General features: G+C 30.2%; 1 protein-coding gene across 1 annotated transcript in view; it reads right to left on the bottom strand.

The window, feature by feature from the left end:
• The window catches only part of LOC111714717 (uncharacterized), a 32,168-nt gene extending 9,858 nt beyond the window's left edge, over positions 1-22,310 (bottom strand). The window contains exons 1-18 of the mRNA XM_023489877.1: positions 22,239-22,310; positions 21,134-21,206; positions 15,852-15,946; positions 15,538-15,690; positions 15,005-15,058; positions 14,456-14,514; positions 13,621-13,731; positions 13,243-13,309; positions 11,884-11,970; positions 11,561-11,639; positions 10,255-10,383; positions 8,610-8,725; positions 8,207-8,331; positions 5,823-5,915; positions 5,317-5,447; positions 4,436-4,506; positions 2,882-2,943; positions 549-702 (exon numbers count right to left, since the gene is read on the bottom strand). Of these exons, the coding sequence (XP_023345645.1) occupies positions 549-702; positions 2,882-2,943; positions 4,436-4,506; positions 5,317-5,447; positions 5,823-5,915; positions 8,207-8,331; positions 8,610-8,725; positions 10,255-10,383; positions 11,561-11,639; positions 11,884-11,970; positions 13,243-13,308 (1,113 nt within the window). The 5' untranslated portion in view covers position 13,309; positions 13,621-13,731; positions 14,456-14,514; ... (3 more) ...; positions 21,134-21,206; positions 22,239-22,310. The remainder of the gene's footprint in view (positions 1-548; positions 703-2,881; positions 2,944-4,435; positions 4,507-5,316; positions 5,448-5,822; positions 5,916-8,206; positions 8,332-8,609; positions 8,726-10,254; positions 10,384-11,560; positions 11,640-11,883; positions 11,971-13,242; positions 13,310-13,620; positions 13,732-14,455; positions 14,515-15,004; positions 15,059-15,537; positions 15,691-15,851; positions 15,947-21,133; positions 21,207-22,238) is intronic.
• Positions 22,311-22,777: the final 467 nt, after the last annotated feature.

The following is a 22,777-nucleotide window of genomic DNA, read 5'->3' as shown; positions in this document are numbered from 1 at the left end:
TATAATCATATGCTGTCAAATATATTTTTTGCAACAATATAAATATTATCTTTTTTTAGTTAAAGTCATTAAACTCTTATTTTCTTTGCAAGCTTATATAATTGAATGACCTTTGTATTCAAAATTTGATTATGTGACCAACAGAATTCACAGTTTCAGGGAGTGTTCGCTAACAATGAAAGGGGGTATAGGCGTAATGCGATAAAAAAGCGCTTTTGGATAGATGCTACGATATTCGGTATTAGTAGTTTTTAACAATTTTCTCCTTATAGACGCAACAGATAGAAGTAAGATTAGTAGCGATCAAAAGCGCTTATTCTTCATCGTAAGCCTATAACCCCTTTCATTTTTCGCGAACACTCCCTTTAAGATGACAAAAGTCTACAGCATAAAGTTGCAAAAATAAATAGATTAGAAAATTTGATCTTGAGGTTAGAAAACAGTTGATTGACAATTTTGAGTCCTATCAAATTTTTGCATTATTTATCTTTGTCAAAATCGAATTGCTAAATCAAAAATTTGAAGATAAAGTGAAAATGCAAACTTACATTTGTTTTATTGAAGGACTGTTCCATTAGATCTGTAGATGCGTAGCAGGGCCCCTGGGGAAGATAGTTTGAATCCTGGAATGTTTTGTCTGTAGGGCCCTGATTTATTTTCTGGTTGGTTTGCTGCAGCTCAGCATACTCAGGAGGATAGACACTATAGTCAACACCAATATATATTCAATAAAATATACTTTTCAAAAAAGTTAAAATCATTTTATATTTAATTTTATTATCAGTTATTAAAACATGAACAAAAATATTATAAAGGGAAGTAAAAAAAATTTTGTGTTAGACATTTACAATTAAAAAAATAGTTTGAAAAAAATAATTTTATGCTCTAAATATAAATACAAAATGTTATTTTTTTAATTTTTTAATAAAACTTTTCTTATAGTAAAAATATTGCTCTTTGATCGTGTACTTGTACAGTACAAGTTTGATACCAAATAGATTATCAAGTATACAATAGGTGGCAACAGAGAACTGGACCAATACATGACGTCATAAGTGTCAAATATAACAAGGAAAATGAAATTTTCTAACATTAGTGTTTTTAGGATCAAATAACATATTAGTGTAAACATAGAAAATTGCACTTATTTTACTGTAAGATAAGCATTTAGTCTAAAGTTAGTAACTATTATTAATAATTTTGTCTGACACAAAAAACTGAGTTGACACTTGTGACGTAAGAATATATCTGTACTGAAATTGTACAAATTCTACCTGGGCATCTATTGTACTTGACAATCTTTTTGGTACAATGTGCTTATATTGTACTGCACCTATATAGTTGACAATGTATAAATCGTTACAAAAATGTTACTTAAATTTTTATAGAAACGATGACGATTTATCGTACACATTTTAAAATGAAACATTTTTTTTTTTTTGGAGAACGTAAAGTACTTTTTATATCTTTATACCACCAACACTATCTGAGGCCGGATTAATCTCAAGCCCCACTGAACCCCTTGGAGCATATTGAATACTGATTTTATCAATGGTCTCAATCAGTAAATTCAATTTACTCAAACAATTCTTCTAGTTTCTCTCAACCCTGGGACTCTGGGCTAGAGTTTGTAGATCGTTTCTATTCGTTTCTTTATATTTTTAAAGGTTTGAAGTTATAAATCTTTCAAAATTGTTTGACATTAACGTTTGATTTTTTTCATTATTCAAAATTTTGCTCTGACAGATAGTTTGAACGATTTTTCAAATTTATTATTAAAGAACAAGTGGTTTGGCTTCGTTTAGGCTTTTATGTTCTGTCACAATCAATATAATGCACAATTCTATAATAAAAGCAAACTTAACTATAAAATTAAAAATTTTGCCAGACTTTGCGAATTTTATGGAGAATTCTAAAAACCTTAAATGTCTAAAAAAAATGATGAAACGTGATGCCTAACTCGACTCACGGGGTAGGGTTGTGAGAGAGTGCAGAAAGGATATCCTAACTTTTGAAAATCATTTCCAAGTTTACATTTTTTAAACTCCTCACTAACATTTGTTTACTCTATAGTTGGGCCATTTATTTTATTACATTTTTAGATGAATTTGATTAATGCATTTCTGAAAAATTCCAATAAAAAGTCTATAAAAAGGTAAAATCGATTAAAAGGCATTAATAGTTACCCATTCCATAAAAAGTCTTTTGAAATGTCTTATCATTAAAACGCCATGAATATAAAATGTCCTGTAGTACAGAATAATGAATGTCCTGTTTATTACATGTCATAACTTTGAAATGTCTTATGTATGAAATTACCTAATTGTTATAACTAATAAATGTCTTTTATATAATATGTCCTTTTTTAAAATTTTCTATTTATAAAATGTCCCATTTATTAAATTTTATATAAAATAAAGGCTGGACCCTGAATGTTAAATATATTAAATATTAAAATTAATATATTAAAATTAATAAAAATAAAATTTCCAATGCATAAAATATCCTTTGCAAAAAAATGTCTTGTTAATAAACTTATAGGATATGTAAAATGCTTTAAATGGCATACCTTTGAAATGCCTTAAGTAGGGAGAATGAAATGTTCAATGTACGAAATGAAATAATGTCTATGAAATGTTTTATTTATATGTGCATTGAATGTTATTTTTCTAAACGTCCTATATTTGTACTCTCTTTAACATTCACCCTCCACAAATTATAATTCGTTGACCTTTAATATTTTAAACTATGAAATATGCTAGATCGAAAAGTTTAAGGTTTAATTATCAAAGGTTTTCACCATCAGGTTTAAAAGATATAAAGTTTAGAATATTTAAGTCTGTGGCGAGTAATCATTTTTTCATTTCTCAAGATTGGTTTCCTGTTGATATAAAGATGTGTTGGTTTCTCGTGATATGATCCATACATGGAGAGTCCAGTAGCCTAAACAAATCATTTTTTAATTCACGGAGTAGATACAAATGGAATTCACGGAGTAGATACAAATGGAATTCACGGAGTAGATACATATGGAATTCACGAAGTAGATACAAATGGAATTCACGGAGTAGATATATATGGAATTCACGGAGTAGATACAAATAAAGTAGGATTCAGTCTAGTCTACAATTGCGCCATCTTATATTCCTGCACATATCTATATAATAAAACAAGACATATATATATGTTGTCTATAGCCGGCCAAACAGTTGGACCTATTGGGTTGAACATTTTTGTGGACACTCATGGGTGGCCAGTGATTGTTATAGGCTAAAAAAATTAGATTTTTTTGTTTCAAAATATTTTTTTTTCTAAATATGTTCAGCTAGTATAATTCTATTCCAGCAAAATGTATTCCGACTCTTCTGCTAGTGAAATATTGGAATAAGGATTAAAGATAAAGTTTGAATCTAAAACTATAAACTAAACTTTAATCTGCGCAAAAAAGACATTTTCTTACGAAGGAAACGCTTTAGCAAAAACCAGATTTTTGGGCAAACTTTTCCTTTAAGTGGTCTCAAAAGTTAATAAAATTGATAGAAAGTGTTCTGTCATTGAATCATTGCTGGAGATTATGCGTATTGTCTGCAGATTCTATACAAGTTATATCAGTTATTTAGTTTATATTAAAAGAAAACGGAAGAACAGTTTAATAAAAGCAGTAACGAAAAATTATTTTAGAATTACAGATCCGTGTAATTCTGAAAGAAGAATAAAAATTAGCTATGGAAGGAATTTTATATCTGTAATACAATTGTAATATTTTAATCTCTGCTACAAAATAACTTGTATAGTTGAAAAAATGTTGAAAAAAATGCCCAAAAAAAAGGCAAAAAAAAATTTGCTTGTTTAAAACAAATATCAATATAATTTTTCAAGGGATTTTCAAAAATATAGTTTTAGATCTGTAGTCATTGAAAAATTTTGGACTATTTTAAATTTTTACACAGACCGGACATTTTACAGCCCTGTACCCTACCTTATGCATAAAAAAATTTACAAAAAATCCTTGAAATTTCAAGTTATTAAAAGTCAAAAAGTTTCACGCTGATAGTGTCAAAAATAATAGTGCTAGGGCAAAAAAAAACTAGAGGAAGGCCTGTTTAGGGATAATCAATTGGAATTTAGTAATTCGAAGTCGAATTAAATAAAATTCTTTTCCGTCTTTACATTTTGAAAGAATTTGTCTCAAAAGATTTCGCTGTGAATAATTGATATTAACATTCGAGGGTACACTAGCCTCACAAGAAGGAGATGATTCATTTGGTGTACCGTGTTCCGTTATTGGCAGTTGTACAATTGCCCAGCCTTCTTAAAGTCAGTAGAGTACTTCAATTGTGCCAGAGTTTACCAAGATTTAATAAAGGTTTACCGTTAACCGCTTTCTGAACCAAAAGTTTTGACCTTTGCTAAACACAATTTGTTTTTTTCCTACCTTAGGATTTATCCAAAGTGTATCAGATTCCATGCAGGTTAAACTATTGTTATCAGTTTTAGACTCTCCAACTATAAAAAGAATCATTATAAAATCTACATAATTTTAGGCTGTTTAAAATCTTTTATAATTGTATTTTTGCAAAGAAACTAGTAATGTGTATACAAATATAAATTCTAAATGTCAAACTAAAGATAAAAACATTTACATTAAAGAATATTCGGAGGCAAAAATGTCCACAGTTTGATTATTTTAGAATTAATTCAATAATTAAATCATTAGGTCCTGGCTCGCTGATTATATTTATAATATAATAGTAATTTCATTTTCTCTTTTTAAAATTGTGTGATATAGTTTTGATCTATCAGAGTTTTAGTTTTTACTAGGTCTGCGGCATCAGGTTTCATAGATAATTTTATTTTGACACAGTAATCAGTTCCTTTTTACAGTGTACGCAGAGCAGTGCACGCTGAACAATGTACACAAAATAGTCTGCACCAAACAGTTGCACGTTGAACAGTGTATGCTGAACAGTGTTCGCTCTGAACAGTACGCAAGTTGAACAGTGTATGCTGAACAGTGTTCGCTCTGAACAGTGTGCACTTTGAACAGTGTGAGCTCTGAACAGTGTGCGCTCTGAAAAGTGTGGGCTCTGAACAGTGTACGCTCTGAACAGTGTGCGATCTGAACAGTGTGCACTCTGAAAAGTGTGTGCTCTGAATAGTGTGCGCTTTGAACAATGTGCGCTCTGAACAGTCTGCGCTATAAACAGTGGTCTCTCTGAGCAGTGTGCGCTGAACAGTGTACGTCGAACAGTGAACGAGCTGAACAGTGAATATTGAACAACATACCCTGAACATGAATGCAGTGTAAATATATACCTGAATATTGTGCATAATGTTTCCTAGCAGCACTTCTTCGCCTGATGTAAACAAGGAACCCTGCTGCCAGTACACTTAGTATGGAAAATGTCCCAATGAAGGAGACGAACCAGGTTTCATGGATGCTGCGGCTAAAACAAATTAATATTAAATCTAAAAAAAACAAAAGTTTTTAAAATTCAAAATTCAAAGTTTTGTTTCTTTCACCAGAGGCTTAGCTGTTCAAAAGCAAAAGAGATATTCTTTATTTTAAATCTGCGAAGGGAACAATTGTAGAAGAGCTAAAAATGCATTTCTATGGATGGGTGTAAACTATCACTTTGGTATCTAAATACAACGCAGCTACAAAAATAAATGGTTGAACTTTAGTAACATAAATCCACCGCTAGAAGTATGAGTGAATGAGAATTGTATTTACCTAATTCCACCGGTAGGGAACCAGAAAGTTCTAAATATAGTTACCTTAATCCACCGCTAGGGAACCAAAAAGTTCTAAATGTAGTTACCTAAATCCACCGCTAGGGGCGAGCGCAGGAGAGAAGAGAAGAGAGGGTTCCACTTTCAGTGTTACTTCATCACTGTAAGGTCCAACTCCAGCACTGAAGAAAAACTTTGTTTTTGCAGATGATTTCAATTTCAATTTTATATAGTTCACAATCAATCACAACAAGTTTTTTAGATTTGAGTGATAGTTTTATTTGAAAAATTCTGCACAGCAAAAAGAAGAAAACAATGTAAGGGCTTCACTTTAAAATTCTAAAATTTCTATCATTGATCTGGCCCATTTTTTTTTATTTGTTGATTTTTTTCTAAAACAACATGCAAGTTCACATTTGGAATTTCACATTGTTATGTTTTTCTCGCATTCTTATTATATCTAAACAATGACAAGATAAACTTATTAAAACCCTTTCTAAACAATGACAAGAGACAAGGTACGGTTTTCTAATTTTTCTTAAAAGTGTGTTTTGCCAATATTCATTTTGAAAAATTCCTTATTGTAAAGGTTACATAAAAAGTTTTTTTTTTATTTTCGTTCAATTCTTTGTTTATTCGAGTATCTTTCTTTGTATTGTTTATTTTATAAATTTATTGTAGGAAAAAAGTTTTTTTTTATATAAATTATTTTTTTTGCTTATATCTGTAATATTATAGGACAAACTCCTGATGATGCCAAAGTTTTTGGCGAAATATATTGAGAAGAAAATGGTATAATTCTAGTGCTAGAGAGGGTTGGGATTTGTTTAAAAACGATCTAAATAAACTTAGTAAAACACTTTTTATAACCCGCCTCCTCCAAACAATTACTTGAATTCTTGCTTGAATAATATTGTTCCTCAGTCAAATATTTCTAATTTATAATTTCAATTTACTCAAAATGAAATACTTTCTACTCCAGTGGAGAGATGTGAATTTCACTACAACAAAATTTAATACAAAATTAATTTGTTAAGATTGAAAATAACTATTCTTGAAAAGCATTTTATATTTTGAGATTCTGAATGAAATCAAATAACCTTTCTTCTTAAACCTTGATATATATTTTAGAAATTAACTTAAAGGGACTGGAGTCTGAATTTCAAGAGACTCTTCATTTAGAAAGTGGTGGATTCAAAACGGTGCCCTTTAAACCTCCACCTGAACAAAACTAAGGAAAATGTATGATTTTTTGCTGGAAAAAATATTAAGTTGCCTAATTTTATTTATTTATTTATTTGGTGTAAATTCGCAAATTATTTTTGTTTTTCATACGAAGTTTTTTTTAGGATTCATTTAGGACACCATGTATAATTACTTAATTTGAGCGCAAAGTCGACGTTCAAGGTGGGTACGGTTTTTTAGAATCTTTTTTTTTACTTTTAAATAACGATGACAAAAAATATAGTAAAAATACTAAAGTAAACCAATTAGATGTTTAGAAACATACTTCTAAAAAGATATTTGTCAATAAATCAATGTTAGAATCAGTTATTTCATTTTCATCATTATATTAAATTTCTTATTCTTTACAAATGTGTTCGCAGATTTCTAGAAATCTATAAAAATCCAGAAAATCTGCAACCAATCTTTGTGAATAATGAGAGATTATCGAAACTAATACTTGAATGAGACTACTAATTTTCGCTAATTTTTTAATTAATATTGTTAATTTTTATTTTCTCAGCCTGTTCCTAAACTACTAATTAGTTCACTTTAAAATTTTGTTTACATTTTCTGTCGTCGTTATTTAATGATTTGAAAACCCCACCCAAATTCATGGTTTTGAACGTCGACTTTGCGCTCAAACTCAGTCAATATACCTCGTAGAAAATGAATCATAAAAGAATTGTCCACAATACTGCATATACAGTTCAGCCAACATACCTTGCCGGTCACTCCCTTTATGGTTACCGTTAATCGGACACACCACTCTATATTATGGAAGTTAAATTGAAAATACTGCAATAGTCCCTTTAACCCTACCTTATGTATAGATATGTTATAGATATAAAGTTGAAATACATGTGCAAAGCCAAATTTTTCAAAGATAGGTCACAAAAACTTTGACAGCTAACTTTAATAGTTTAGGTATTGGCCAATTGGTGCGATTTAAAAAAAATGACTAACAACAAAATATGAAACCCTTGATAAGTTAACATTTTCTAAGATTATTTTTGATTGTTTTACTATTTATAAATTTCTTTTTAGATTTTATCATTAATTAAAAAAACTATTTTTATTTCCAATTAGTTCTGTATTCTTATTTTTTCAATTAAATTAGTTTAAGGAATACAAAAACAATAGATTTTAGTCAAAAAAGAATAGTAATCACGAAGACAGCTTTTTCAAGAAAAATTTGAAACCTATGCAGTGAGAATCAGAAAAAAATGTGGAAAGAAAGACGACCTACCCGTTGAAAGCTGCTATCCGAAGTGTATATGTGTATCCTGAGGATAGATTGTTGAGCATAAGACTTGTCGATCCTGGATCCAAGGTTAGGTTTCCAACCTGCGATCCATTTGTCAGAATCTCAACCTTGGGTTAATAAAATCATTATCTGGATGTTTTTTTCCCCCATTATACTCTGGACTTGGGAAGACGACTTTTTGTCTCAAATTAAGACTTTAAATAGTTAACAGACACAGAAATTTTTGAGTGTAAAGAGGCCAATTTCACTTAATAAGTGACTTAATTTTTTTTGGCTGAGTGTTTTCAAAGTGTTTTTAAAATTCTTCGGGCAACGCCGGGCACTTCAGCTAGTTTTTACACATGGTAGTTGTTACTTATATTTGTACATTAGATGATTTACAGACCTTATATCCAATAAGTTTTCCCCCGATAGATTCTTCTGCTGGTGGTTTCCAACTAGCTACTGCTGAACTGGACTCCACAAGCTTTAATTCTAGTCTTGACGGTGGTAGGACAGGAACTAAACACTAATAGTTTTAACTTGATGAAATGGACTCCGTTACTAAAAATTAAAAGGACTCTATGTAGCAAATGACCTACTCCATAACAGTTTCCCAAACGCCCATCTATCCAGGTAAAACTCAGATTTTCTTGACTTTCAATGTCAACACAAGGATACAATTCCGTGAACTATCAACGGCACTACCACTGAGCGGGATCTTCAACTTGTATGTTTCAACAAGGGCCAGTTATGAATCTCAACAGGGACACAAGCTCTTAATCGATCAATTTCTCAACTAGGTCATGAACCACCTACAATCCCGTAAACTATGAACGCCCGATTTACGACAGTACAATTAAAAGCTTTGTCTAATCAAGGATGAATTAGATATGCACATTTAAATATTTTTTTTCTCTGCAAGAATGAAGTGCGCATTTCTCACTTAAATAAAACCATGGAGAAATTCACGGAAATAAAAACTTATCGAGTCGGAAAAACAACATGTTCTTCCTTATTTTTAATCACATTAAGGTTTCAAGGGTACCGTTGTAAATCGGGCATTGCTATCTTTGCATGTGGACCTGTGAGGTTAATTGAAATTACTCCTACAGTATTACCTTTAGGAAAAAATTTTACTTAAGCTATTGGGTTTATTAGGTAATCAGTTTAATGATTTTAAGAAAAAATTCAACAATCAAAAGTTACAACATTGGAGACAGAATTTAAAGAATTTTAGCAGTGGCTTAAATTTAAGCGTGCCTCAAATATAGTTGGTTGCACTTAAAATTGTATTCAATGTTTCAAGATTTAAGCCGGTGCTTAACTGCAACCGGTTTTTGGCGGATTTAAGACACGGCTCAAATTAATTATATTCGGACACCGTTCAAATTCAATGCAAATAAAAGACCATAATAAAAGTGTTCAAAAACTGGGACCTCTTACTTTGAAGAATTTATTAAAAAATCCTAAGCCTAAAATCAAAAATTAATTAAATTAATACCCCTGATCTAAATCCAATACTGTAAATCTGAAATCTGTAATTAAGCTTTATCATCATGAACTTAGAGGGGAAACTTTTGCATGGACGGTACTAGCTAATCCACCACTTGGAGGTTAAATTTTTCTTTATTTTAAAACGTATCTTCAAAGTTCTAGGAATTCACCAATGAGAGATGGATTATGGAACAACCATCAATCAGAGGTCTGATTTTGCGATTAGAAAAAGCTTTTATAAAAGATATGTCCAATCTTTGTAGCTTATATTTTATCATAAGTAAAAGTTCCAAGCTCAGTATGCATTTCATGATTAAATTTTTCTGCATAATCATCCAAAAACAAATTCACACCATTAACATAAAAGCCCTATTTTTTTCTCATTATTTTATAGTAGACTATCTTGGGACCCAGCCTTGCCAAGAAACTAAGCTAAGTCAAGGTATTCCTGAGTTATAATCGAACATACAAGCAAACAGAGATTACTTTTTTACATGTAAATTGATAGATTCAGCCTCAGGACGAAACTTTCAATTCCAAATTTTATAGCTAACCTGTTTCTTTAGTGGTGAATGAGATAATTACTGAAGGTCTGCCAAAAGCTGTTTTAGCAAAGGGAAGTATGAATGCTTGATATCTGGTGTACGGAGACAGATTTTTCATAGTGTAGGATGTAGTTCCTCCTGTTAGGAAATACTTGAAAACTTGATTAAAATTAATAAACATTAGTCTTGTATAAAAATCATGGTTTATCTAGCCGTTTACCTGCGCTTGGTCATAAATTATAATTTTAGTTATTTTTCCTTAAAAAAGTCACTCAACATGGAATCTTTAAACCAAGCTAAAAAGCTTTCCCGTTGGCCTCCCAAGTTCCCCAATCAAAATTTGAGACAAATAGGTCATGGGGTTCCGACATCAAAACAAACAAATAAACAGATTACTACTAAAATTTCTAAATTTTTCTCCTGCTTAAAGAGTTTAAATTTGAAATTGTAAAATTAAACCAAAAAAATAGCATATCATTTTTAACATCGAAAGAACTAAATATTTTCAGTATTTAGAAAATAGAAGTGCTTTGAATTTTCAACTGACAAGACTGTCGTTCAAATTTCAATTAATCCTCCATTAAAAGAGGGAAATGCTATATTAAAACCCTCTAAACATTTGTCTTCTCAAAAATGTAACATATGTATTGTTGTTTTTTTAACTTGAAAATGATTCAATTATCACATTTCGTCTATTGTTTTGGTGGCAAGAAATCTGCTAGACATTAATCTAAATAATAAAACAAGAAATTCGTATATTTATATATATGTGTGTCTATAGCCGCCCAAACGAATGGACTAATTGGGCTGAAATTTTGTGTGGACACTTGTGGGTGGCCGGGGGTTTTATAGGCTAAAATTTTATTTTTAAATATTTTTTTTTCTAATATTTTTCTTTCAAAATTGTATTTTCAAATTTTTTTCAGGCCCTTCAACTAGTAATAAATAAAGCACAAATAGAAGAAAAAAATTCAAAGAGAGATTATACTCATTTCTAACCAGACAAAGCTTTTAATATAATGGTTATAATTTGGAGTTGCCCTTTCTTTAATTCAATGGTTTCTGGAAATGACTTCCCTATAAATGATAAGGATGTCTCGTAGAAAGAATATATTAAAGGGACTGTAACCGTAATTTTAACAATGCAGGTGACAATGCAGGATGCAAAATAATACACTAAAAAGTTTTAAAATTGATACATAATTCATAGTTGATACCATTGTGAATCGGGCATTTCCATCTTTTGAGGCTCGCTTGAATTGTGCTGACAGTCTCTTTAGATAAAAAAAAATATCTGAAGTTTTCAAGAATATTCCTCCAGAAAGTGTAATTATCTCTTTGTTTTCAGTCTGCCCTCCAGCAATATTTTCATCACTTTCTTTATCATCCTTCACCTAGAGATGGACCTCATTTTTGATTTATAAAAGCATTTAATGTGAAGGATGGTGTTGTTTGGAAAAATTTGCAAACAATGAAAAAACAAGGAGTTCAGTTAGAGAAATAAATACAAACAAAAACAAAAGAAATTGATTGATTTAAAATTGCTAAAAATCGTTCACATTTATTTATCATAGTTTAACCATAAAAAATAATTTGTTCTAGAAGGATTTGTAAAAAAACGAAGGTGGCAATCTCTACCTTCAATCCTTTCTCTTCCTCCTCCACCCCTTCAACCCTCCAAACATATAGATGATATCCTTCAATAATCTTCCTGTTTTGCACAACCTAAATATTTATTGTGTTTGGCAAAAATAGATTAAGATTAGTTTTTAATGAAACTTTCTATTTTTAGAATGTGACGTATGTTACAAAAGTAATGAGAATAAATAAAGGTTACGAGTAATTTAACCAGAAGGCAAAACTTGTTTATTGTAATTAACATGGTCATCATCTTAATCTAATTCCTCTTCAATATCCCATGGGGTCATTCCTACAGGGAAAATTTAAACTGAAGTATTAAGTTTTAAAGTGCTCACATTAGATGTTGAAATCAAGCGTTTAAAATTTGCAATGTTTAGAGCTCTCAGAAACTCTATGATTACAACAATGTTCATGGTTCTGAAATAAACAAGTCTACCAAAACAAAAAAGTAAATGTGAGTTAGTCAGGGAAAGTCAAAGACCATGGGTAAAGACACATTATACTAGAGACTAGAAAATTTAAGCAACTTTTCATAACTTTGTTTTTATTATCTTTTAATAACAAATCTGAGAAGTTTTACAAATCTCAAAATTGTTTATTGTAAACATTAGCTTTACTATTTTACACTAAGCCAAATTTTGACCTTGAGATAAGATATGTGCAAAAAAACAACCAAAAACAAACAAAAAAATTTCTCGTTTCTCTTAAGATAAAGATTGATCTGAGTTTAATAAAACTTTTACCGTTTTGAAATGTTGGAACTTTTTAAAAGTAAAAAAACCTAAAATTTCTAGAAAAGTTTATTGACCATGACTAGATCTGTATGCTCCCCCCCCCCCCCTTCTGTTTTTATGACCTTATGTGTATGGCTAAAATGTTATTAGCAAAGTTTTCATCAAAATTATTCAAATAAAAGTTATTAATTGGTTATCATTCAGTTTTTAAAAGACAGTTCAACCTCTTCAAATATTTAAAATGATAAATCATTTGTACAAAAACATATAGAATTAGTAAATTGTATTGTTATTGAACAATAAAATAGTGTCCCCTAGAGAATACACAAAATACATAATATTGAGCCACTTGGAATATATTCATATTTTGCTTTGTGGAATTTTTATAATATTTTAGTTCCTTTTGTTCGCTTTATATCTACTTAGGTCTAGTTTAGTTAGATATGTCAACTTTAAAAACTTAATATATACTCAAACAATAGTTTTCTGATTCCTGTCTTATTGATTTACAAAATTTCAAACTAGTAAAATTGATAGTTTGAAAAATGAAACCAGATCAAGCTGCAAATAAATAATTAAGAATTAAAGTGTTTAGTTTATTTGGATACATTAATAAACTTACATTCCACTTGAAGGTGACTTGAGTCGCAGAATTGACAGCTACTCCATTCCATTCAACTTGCTTCATGCTAACAAAGAAAATTTTGTTAGAAATGCACTACAAAATTATTTTATAACTTTACATTGGAAAAAATAATGGATAAAATGTACAAACTTTGTATTAGTTTTATTTAACAGAGTGATTGATCATATTTAAAGCTTTTATATAAAATGTCATCATATGATTGTTTAAAGTAAACATAAAAAAGAAGAAAAAATTCTGAATTCTTTAAAAATTGTTTGAAACTTCCTTACAATCCAATTTCGAGTTTTTATCCATAGTATGTCATATATTGATATTAAAGATACTGGAACTATCTTAAAAGTTTAGAATCAAAACCTGAGTTTTTGAATTAGATTTTGAAGATTATCTTCTTCATTCCCTCCATTATTGGGTTTTATTGGGTCAGAGAGTAGACTTGGAGGAGATAGACCGTGTTCATTCCGAGCTCTTTACCAATATTTATATTAATTAAGACCTCAATTAAATCGATAGAGTAGGCTACGTTGAACCACTGATTTTGAGCTTGACCTGTAGCACAAGAGAAGAAGATCTAATTTTAGTTCAACTGTGTCTTGCTATTTATAAAATCTAGTCTCTTAATAAAGACATTTTTGGCCTTGCCATATCATTTGCAGTGGTGCAACTAGTGGGGGCAACCCCCCCCCCAAGCATATTTCGTCCCCCTCTTGCCCCCACTCTCTTTCCCTCACACCCAAATTTTTCTTTGGCACTTTGTGCATCATTTCTATTAGAATTTCTAACTATTTTCTTTTTTTGATTTAAAGAAACGCTGTTTTTTTAACTTAAAATCCTGAAAACAACACTTTCTTTTTGAAAATATTTTGACAGCGGGGGCTAGCCCCCCTAAACCCATCTAAATTTTGCTCCCCCTCTCAAAAGTGCTAGTTGCACCACTGAACATTCAAAATTTGAAAAGGAAGACAAAAGGCAAAAAAGGCACAACATCTGTTGGTAAAAATGTGTTTTTTTTTTGTCATATAGGTAAGCATTATTATTGGCATCAAATTTTGGCAATTAAAAATAGAAAGAAAATTTCACATTTTTTAAAAATTATTTGGGGGAGGGGAGGGTTGATTTTCAAGAAATATACCTTGTTTAACCAGAAAGGAAACCTGTGATAAAAGAATGTAAATAAATATATATATTGTTCCTGACTAGAAATATCAATGTAGAGCTAGGACCCAGGTGTTCTATCACTAAACTTTCCTCCTACCATCACACAAACATATATTGCCAATCCATCCTGCTAGTATTTAGGACAAAACGGTGTTCACTTTTTTTTGAATCATGGGAGTTAAATTTTTTACAAGAAATTTTTGTCTTTCCTTAAATTTTAATTGGGGTTTACTTTTATTGCATGCCTTTCAAGTTAGGATTAATATAGAGAAAAAAGGACATTTCATGATATAATCTTAGATTTGATATCCTACAGAGTTATCAATAAACTGAACAAAACACAATTTGAATCTCCTTGACAAAGTTTCAACCACCCTGTGAGGCACTTCCTAGCATCCCCTTCTTTGAAATATTGTTGAGTGATGGGACAATCCCATGATAAGCATCTGCTAACAAAGAATGATATATCATCTCTGTTATGAAAATGTTACCCCGTCTTTTCAGAATATTTCTAAAGCCTGGATAAGTATGAAGGGGATAATATTAAGTAATAAAATAATATTTTCACAGACGATAATGTTTCCTGAACATTCACAAGAACCCAATGGTTGCCCTCACCGGAGATATAGTATTCAACCTGGAATAATATGATTAGTTCTATTTACATATTACAAGTGTTATCTTAGATTACATTGAAGGTGAACACCAATATATCGAAAGGTTAAGGATAGCTACAAAAAGAAATATTCCCACACTTTTCTATCATTACCAATTTTAATTAATGACTCAAATATTATACGAGCATTAGGAATGATCCTACTACAAGTTTTTTCATTGTAAGGCAATTGTTAGCAAAGGTTTAGATATAATGTACATTATCTTTTGTTTTTCATTTTTTATTTTCAAGACTTCAGACTAAAATGAAAAATGTCCATTTAGACTGAAAAAGGGTAAATATTATGAATTTAAGAAACTGAGGGGTAAACATGATCTAAGCTGTGGTTTTGTCCAGGGTAAACTAAATTGATCCTTGATCAATGACTGGGGTATTTAGGAAAGTGTCAATTTTAACATGTCGGCGCAAAACATCCAACGAACAAATGAAAATTGTATCACCTGATATCCTCTTAGAGGACTTTTCCCAACCCTGACAGGTTTACTCCACTCTACCCTGATAGATGTGTTTGTAGATCCAACCAGCCTTGGTTTCCCTGGGGAGGCAGGGAAGTCAAGTAGGTCTGGGGAACTGGGTTTCTTCACTCCCCGCTCCTAGAATCCCCAGGGGAATTAAATGAAGAAAAACATATTATCAGAGAAATATTGCTCAATCTTTAAGCACTAAGTAAACAGTACTTTTATAATGCTAGATCTTAAAGAATTGTCAATATAGGATTTTTAATTAGATCCAGCAGTAATTCCATGTGAATTTCCTTTGGGAGTACAGTTACACTAGCACTAGCTGAGGTCTGTCCAGAACTGGTTTTTAACTGGCAAGTGTAAACTGCACTATCTTGTTCAGTTGCACCTACAAAACAGAACTTTTTAGACAGCTAGAAGTGTTTTAAAAATATAGTTTTAGTTTTATTGTACTAAAAAGGGCTTCTAGTAGGTACAATGCCAAAAAAAATTGATGAATTATTTTGCTTTAAATAATGTTTTAACCTAATATTTAACCTTATAAAGTTGACCTAATATTCAAAAATGTGCTTGGGAAAAAAGCACTTTTTTAGTTATTCTTTAGAGCATTTACTGTAAAGAACAAAAATACTGCATTTTAAAAATAAATTAAAAGCTTAATGGTACAATTCCTTTCTGTGCATATTTTACATATTTTTATACAAATAAGCATGTATTTTGTACACTAAAGAAGTGTATTCACTAGGGTTCTGGCAAGTGAATACATAAAGGCCAGCGTGATGTGAAAAGACAACCTTTTTAAAAATAGTGTTCTTTATTTATAATAATTCATTATTATGTAAATATGTTTATAGATTAAATTAATAAAAATTGATGTACAACAAGACCAATTGTTATTAACTTAAGGCCTGTCATCAAACAATAATATATAAAAGTTATGTTTATCTGTTTTCTATCAATAATGTTAGCTTATATGAAGCAACATTCATCAAGTAGAAAAAGCCTCTATATTAGCTTCTATTTGTTTTTGCCTGTAGGATCACTTTTCCATTATTTTTAATTATTTCTCTCAGTAGTTTTTGGTGAAACAACATTATCTCTTATAGCTTTTATCTCAGACTTTGTTAAGTTGGATAATTGACTGCAGACGGCTAAAGAAACAAGTTTTTGTCTGAGCGCAAAACAAGGAAATGGGGTGGCTTTAAGTACATATTATCCTGTTATAATGGTTAAAAATGTTTAACCCTATTTTTTAACCCCTTTAATTAAAATAAATACACTGTATTCTCCTTAACATGATAGTTTCTTGATAAGTGGAGCTAGAATTACAAGCAGTCTTCTAAAGATTACAAGAGTTTTTTATCACCTACTTCAACCTGGGCAACAATTTTGGGGAAAATCCACGGAAATTCCCAGGAATTTGTCAATATTTCCAGGAATCTTTCACAGGAAAATTCATTGAAAATGTCAAGAGAAATTGGAGATTTTCTTGAGAATTTACAGGAAGATTCTCCATTGAGAAATTCCTGGGATGAACACTGTACAGTGGCTGGGTTTGGCCGGGGCTGGAGATTTTCTTGTGATTATTTCCCGGAAATATATCAGAACCAATTCTTAGGAATTTCTCGAAACACATTCTGAGGAATTTCTCATAACCCATTTTAAGGAATTTCTTGTAAATAATTCCCAGGAATATCTTGTAACCCATTCCAAGCAATTTCTCATAACCCATTTTGTGGAAATTTCTTGTAACCCATTCTCAGGAATTTCTCGTAACCTATTCGGAGGAATTTCTTGTCACCATTCTGAGAATTTTTTGTTATACATTTTGTGGAATTTCTCATCATTTATTATCAAGGATGCAAAGAAAAAATTTTGGCAGTGCAAAATAGAAGGAAACCTCAGAGACACCTATTGGAGAAAAGCGGAATTTTATTTTTACTGGTATCTAATAAATATTAAATTCTCAAGTCCAACTTTTTGTGGTAACTCACTTAACCCACAGGGAAAGTTTGTGGATGGTAAAAATTATTTTTGAAAATCTGCTAATTTGAGTTAACTGGAGTAAAATCCTTTACAAACACATTAAACCTTTATAGTTACACAGTGAGTTTAGCTTATATAATACAGAGATGATTTTTATAAGGCAATTTAATAGGTTTAATGGAGCAGTTTTCCCACCAGGAGATACAACACACACTTGCTATTTTTTGATTTATATTTTTCTTAATTTTGTAGTTTTGTTTAGTCAGTTAGGGACCTTCCTACAAAGAAAAAACACTAACAGTATGTCACAATAGAGACAGGAAAAAAGTCACTGCCTAGAATTTCTTTAATCAGAATACTGCAGATTACTACAGTTCGCACTGAAAGCTTAGTTTAGGGTACACCATCTGTTTATTGATAACAATAACAATAACAATTTAAAATCTTTAAAAAAAATTTTAAATCTTGCAAAATAATACATTTCACTAAATTTTGTTTTAGAGCTCTAATGTATGTTTTTTTTGCATTTTCTTACTTCATAGTTTTGACATGATGAATTAAAATTAGTTGGTTTCCCCCAGCTCAGTTTGTGTGGCATCCTTAAATCTTATTGTGTATCCCCTCCCCTCTCTCCTCTTCATACAACTAAGATAATTGATCCTGCCAGAAAAGAAAAGTATTGATTTTTTTATATATTACAGAAATTCTATCTTCTACCAAAAAATGTCAAAAATATAGTGTCTTATTTTTGAATCTGAATCTTTTTATATTCAAAGTTTTCTATTCAAATTTATGTTTCTTTTTCTTTAACAAGAAAAATTAAGTTATTTGCTGTTTTAAATTATTGTGTTAATATTTTTTATTTTTTTTGAGAAGAAATGCAAATATTTTTTTTTTAAAGCGATTGAGAAATATTCTTTATTTTCTTATTTATTTATTTATTATGCTGTTTTTTGCTTTAGTGGTAAGCAATTATATCACTACAATGAAGACAACTTTTTATTTAAGTTTGATTATTAACAAGCTTTTTCCGATTACAAGTTTACATGTAATCAAAGAGAAGCTTTTCAAATGATAAATTCTCTTGACTTCTTTTTTCTTAACACCCTAATTTAAATCAAAATTGAATTAAAAATTTGTCTTCATTGTATTGATATAATTGCCTACCACTATAGGTATTTCAATAAGAACAGAAAATGCACTTAATAAGACATACTTAGAGTGTTGTGGTTGTTCCCCCCCCCCCTGAAGTTTGTATGGTTGGACAATGCAATTATAATAACACATTGGGAAAATGGAAAAGGATACTGTAAGTCTATATTACCAAGTATTGGAAAAGAAAAGCAATATGAAGAAAGGATATTTCTATATTTTTATTGTTTTTTTTCTAAATGACACCACATCTCTTGTAATTCACTTCAATTGAGGTTAATTTACTGAGATTTACTTAGCTGATTTATTTAAGTGTTAGACCCTCCCCCCCCCTTCCTTCTCTTTAGAAAACCTTTCTCCCAATTACTCTGAGCTGAGGAACGGCTCTGCAGGGAACTATATGAAATATTTCAAAAATTTCATTAAAAATATACATTGTGAGGAAAAATAAAAATTTGAGACTTTTCATAAAAATAATTTTGAAACTTTTCTTTCCTTATTATAAGGGGGAAAAAATGGAGACACGGGGGTTGATTGGTGGGGGGGGGGGGAGGGGGAAAAGAAGGGGATTCTTTAATCAGTCCTCTCATTATTAGATCTTCAGAATGGTTTCTTAGTCTCATTTAATATATCTGGAGCTGTAGGGTTTCTTAGTCTCATTTAATATATCTTTTGATAAAATATGAAAAGTATGATTTTTACATACTTAAGGAATTTTCAAATAACCAACCTTAGAGTTTTTTAAACACAAGTCTTCAGTATTCTGAAGAAAGCATGAAGCATGATGTTGAAAGAAAAAAAAAATTCCAATTTTTGTTGAATAATTCTTTTTTAACGCTTGTCTTGTGATGGTACAGCAAGAACCAGAAAACTGTGAAAAAGGAATATTATCTTCATACTTTTGTATTTAATGTTGTTTCAAAGCAAACTTATTAAATCGTTTTTATGTCAATTTGGTCTAATTACACTGCATAAAGGCTGTGTCCCATGTTATGGGACTTTTCTCACTGTATGTAATTTCTTTTGGTTGGATTTGGAACCAATAAATGTAGTAATGACTGAACCAATCAGGTTATTTGAGGAATCTAACATGAGTAGTTTAAAAAAATGAAATAATGACCAGAATGCATTGTGTCTTTGCCACAAACAAACATTTGCCATGCTCCCTATATATTTGCAACCTGATTGTGTAAACCTAAGACATTTTTTATTTTGATTTTTGAACTAACAAAACTAATAGTTTGACATATCTGAGGTCTACAACATGCAGTTGCAAAGATATAGGGATTAGAAAGTCAGAGATTGTCTCAAGGACTCTATTCCCTTGGACTATTTTCAACTGGGAAATACTAACTTTTTATCTGAAAAAGGTTTGAAATTTGATTGGATGATTTTTTAGGTTGAAAACATTTAAGTTTAAAATGAAAATAATTTTGTATGGAAGTTTAATATTAAATATTGGATAAAGTTTTAGAATAAAACTGTGTCAAATTAAACTAATATTGGCTTGAATTTCAAATTATATTTTAAAAATTATTTTCGAACTTTTTCCAGATAAATTTCTGTGAAATTAAGTAATTAATTCATTAAAATAATGTAATTTTGCTAGAATGAAATGGACACTAATTAATAGTTCTAATAATGCTTAATAATTTTTTTGTTCTTGTTTTAATGTCAACAATTTTTTTTAAGAATTTGCAAATCTGACAAAAATGCTCTTAAATGTCTACTTTCGTCCAATAGTCTTTCAAAGGAAGCATTCAATTTGAATGATGGATGTAGATTTGAAAATTACTGTAAAAGGAATCAATTAGTTTTAAATAATAAAAATATTAAATAATATGGGGGAACATTAGAAATAGATAAAATAACAAACTTGGGGGTATAAACTCTATACCTGTTATTTTTGTAAAATATAGGTTGAAATAGTATTAATTTTTCCTATTTATTAATCATTGATGTATTATTTAGAACTTGCTTAATTTCATTTGTTTCATTAAAGAATATATTTAATTCTAGAGAAAAATATTGTTTAGATAATACAGCTATTTTGTCTGATATAGGTGGAGGGGGGAGGGCTTTTTCAACATCTCCCCCCAGTGCTGATGTTTAAGAGTATGAAGGAAAAATAAAAAAAAAAAACTTTTAATCAATATTAACGTTAAACACATGCTTTTCAAAGGCTTTTTAAATATGGAAGTTTAGATCTGTAGATATCAAATATTAAAAAAAATTTTGTTATTTTTGATGTGTTGCTGAAAATGTTCAAGTAAAATGTCTGCCCAATTATGAAGAACAAAAAATTTAAAAAACTTGAACGCTCAGATTAGCAAGATGTAATTTTAATGTTCTGGTAAAAAAAATAAACAAAACCCCCTCCCCCCCCCCCCCATTCAGAAAAAGGTTAAGAGAAAGAGAAAATATTTGTAAATCCCACCTGAGATTAAAAGATTAGTTCCATCAACTAGAGAGAAGTGTAGATTATTCACTAGCTCTATTGGTAAACCGTCCTAAACAGATAATTTTATCTCAAAATATTCATTTTATTAGATATAGTGGAACATGAAACATGAAAATTAAAAACTATCTAAGGCAAAAAAGCATCGTTTTCCTTAAAGGTTGAACTTTTTCTGAATGAATTAAATTTGTGCAAGAATGAAGGTGTTATTCAGAAAAATTAACCAATCATGAACAAACAAAGGGATCATTTAGAAATAATAAACTATAGTTTTTCTATACACATGGTCATCTTGAAATTATCATATATAATAGGTCGCGCTGTATGAAAACTGGATTACAAAATTAACAATTAAAAGTGTTACTGCAAAAATTCCTAAGTACCATAAATGCTTAAAATAGTAAAAAAAATGAATTTGGGAAATGATTGCCATATCATAAATTATAGCATGTATTAAAAAAGTTAAAGATTAAAAATTTAAAATTTAATAATTATTTGAAGTTGTTGCTGCCAATGCTTCTGGTTTTAAGAATTTGTTTTTATAAAAAATATCAAAAAGATTACAAAAATCATGAATTTTACCAGGCATGGAAAAAGAACCTAGGACAACTTAATAAACATGAATTTAAAAAAAAGTTCAGTATTGAGATTAAAGATCATTTAAAGAATATAATAGAAACTTTTTGAGATTAGTAAATAGCTAACTTCCGGGTTTTAGAAAATAGTGAAAAATATTCAAAAGATCACAAAAATTTGTTTTTGATGGTACCCATCCCTAGTTAAGAAAATAACAGGGATAATAAAGGAGATAAATTTCATGTTATCTTTATATTAATGGTTGACACAGAAACACAACAAAACAAAATGAAATAACAGCTAAACCTTTAAGAAAACTAATTTCTAAAGAAAGATATAAATAATGCTTCTGCAAAAATAAAATACTAAGAATCATTTTCTCAAATTTCATATCTTAAAATTAAATTAAGAAGATGCAAATATCTGCAACAGCGACATTTCATAATATGATTTGTGAAATTTTGAATTGATTTATTGATTGATTGACTGATTGATTAATATATCTCACCTTCAGCCAAACAACTCTAGTTTCAGGATCTTTATTTGTAAACTGACAGTTTAACTTTACATCTTCATTCCTATATAATACACAAAATAATCTTTATTCCTATTAGAGTAAATAGATATAGAGTATATGTGTACTTTAGTACAGGTGGAATCAGGTAGATATAGTATTTTAGGCATTGTTACTCATTCTAAACTCCTCCTCCTTTTCTCTGAGTCATGGCAGTATTAGGAACCTGGAGATTGATTAGTGAACCCACGAATCTTGAATAGGATAGACGTATGAGCTAAGCTACTTTTAGACAGCTATCGGACTGATGTATCTATATCATGACTATCAGAGAGAAAAAGGAGGACATTAGCCTCCTTCCCCATCATTATACCTGGATAACGGATTCACCCTCTTAATCCTCAGCAGCATCAAGGATATCAGATGCTGCCCCATCCTCTCCAAATTACCCTTTACAAACAACCAATCTTGCTGGTGATCTGGAGCAGCTAGAAGATCAAGTCAGACTCCTGGAGCAGAAGCTCAACCTGATA

The sequence above is a fragment of the Eurytemora carolleeae genome, unplaced genomic scaffold (assembly GCF_000591075.1).
Source record: "Eurytemora carolleeae unplaced genomic scaffold, Eaff_2.0 scaffold1523, whole genome shotgun sequence".
Lineage (NCBI taxonomy): Eukaryota > Metazoa > Arthropoda > Copepoda > Calanoida > Temoridae > Eurytemora > Eurytemora carolleeae.
The sequence above is the reverse complement of the archived record's forward strand: the minus strand, read 5'-3'. Positions and strand labels throughout refer to the sequence as shown.